Source organism: Penaeus monodon, chromosome 24, assembly GCF_015228065.2.
Source record: "Penaeus monodon isolate SGIC_2016 chromosome 24, NSTDA_Pmon_1, whole genome shotgun sequence".
NCBI lineage: Eukaryota > Metazoa > Arthropoda > Malacostraca > Decapoda > Penaeidae > Penaeus > Penaeus monodon.
In genome coordinates, this window is record NC_051409.1 from 34,328,896 (window position 1) to 34,330,365 (window position 1,470).

Genomic DNA, 1,470 nt, shown 5'->3' on the forward strand with positions numbered 1-1,470 from the left:
TGGGGGAAAATATTTATCTTGTAATAATCTACCTTATTCAAGTTGAAAGAATGTCCAACCCCATCACATATCTACTTCCATTTAAATGCATTCTCCATATAAAAGTGCAAACAATGGGCCTGAAAAAAAAGTCCTATAAAGGGTTTCATAAAACTACCAATCACTGGTACTTCATCCTACAAAGTGAGGCTTATGTAATCTATTGACAACAATTACTCTTCCTTCACGACTCTTGGTTCCTTGCTGAAGAAGGACTCAGCCTTGGCTAACGGTGCTCTCTTCTTAGTCTGTAAATACAAGGGAAAATTGTGTCAGAAGATGGGAAGCAGTTTGGAGTCAGAGAGATTTGACAGTGAATTCTGAGGATTTCTTTTAATTTATATCATACCGATAAAAAATACACACTAAACAAGAAGCATTAACAGGAGAACAGAAAGTACAAATCCATTATATTAATAATTCCTTAAACTATCTGGGAGTTTATCAAAGAAAGTGAGAATTCGAGAAATGTTCTTAATGAAACGTGAAAAAAAAAATTCTCCTTTATAATGAACAATTTTGGGCATTAAAGACCGCCAAACACAAGAAAAAACTATCGTTGAATTTATGTACTCATTACCAGGACTTGTACTTTTGAGGAAGACCTGATTTTCTTCCACATGATACTAGGAAGAAAAAGTAGAATTTGCCAGTAATGCTACTTTATATCTACAAAATTTTTGTTAAAAAAATAATAAATGATTAAACAAGCTACAGCTATTCAAATGGTAATTCTTGATAGAAAGTTCAATAGTTGTACTTACTGACTGTTACTGTAGCAGGTTAACACAAGCCAGACGCAGGAGAGGGGAAGAAAAGGGGAAAGAAAGAAAAAAAAAAAAGTGTTAGTAATGATGCCTTCCTTTGAAAAAGAGCTCTTATTTTAGTAAATTTCTGAACACCTCTTGAACACCTTTATGTTTCTTGTGACAGGTTATCCTGTTGTTTTTTTTAAAGCTTGTATAAGAAGCTACTACTTTAATGTGTACCAAAGCATTGCTAAGGAAACAGGCATAAGTAAGAAATCTTTGTTTTGTGTAATGTAAATGATGTTTCAATGTCTTCCACTCTGGAACTGACAGAATATGTAGTACAAAGTGACCCATACGAAGAACAAATATTACAGGGAAAATTTAAATCACCAATATTAGATATGTTATAATCATAGTAATATAACATGTTAAAAATCTGTAATTCATATATAGTTTCTTTGGTGTCTACACTGAGGTATAGGATATCATAACAAGAGTATTTCATTAATCTGAAAAAATACAAGTATCATATATTTGAGCATACACTCATCACATGAAATCCTTAAAATATTTTAACCTTGAAGCATAAAAAAGAACTGAAGTCATGGTTTAAGTATTCTTAACTTTACTGAGCTTGAAATATAACATTTTTCCAGATAATGAAAAAAAATCTAAATCT

The 1,470-nt window shown here is 31.5% G+C and overlaps 1 protein-coding gene across 1 annotated transcript in view; it reads right to left on the reverse strand.

Annotated features, from left to right (window-relative positions):
• LOC119588734 (lethal(2) giant larvae protein homolog 1-like) overlaps nt 1–1,470 on the reverse strand; it is a gene marked incomplete in the record, with an annotated part of 77,754 nt that overhangs the window by 347 nt on the left and 75,937 nt on the right. Inside the window, 1 exon segment of the mRNA XM_037937374.1 lies at nt 1–287. Within this exon segment, the coding sequence (XP_037793302.1) occupies nt 213–287 (75 nt within the window).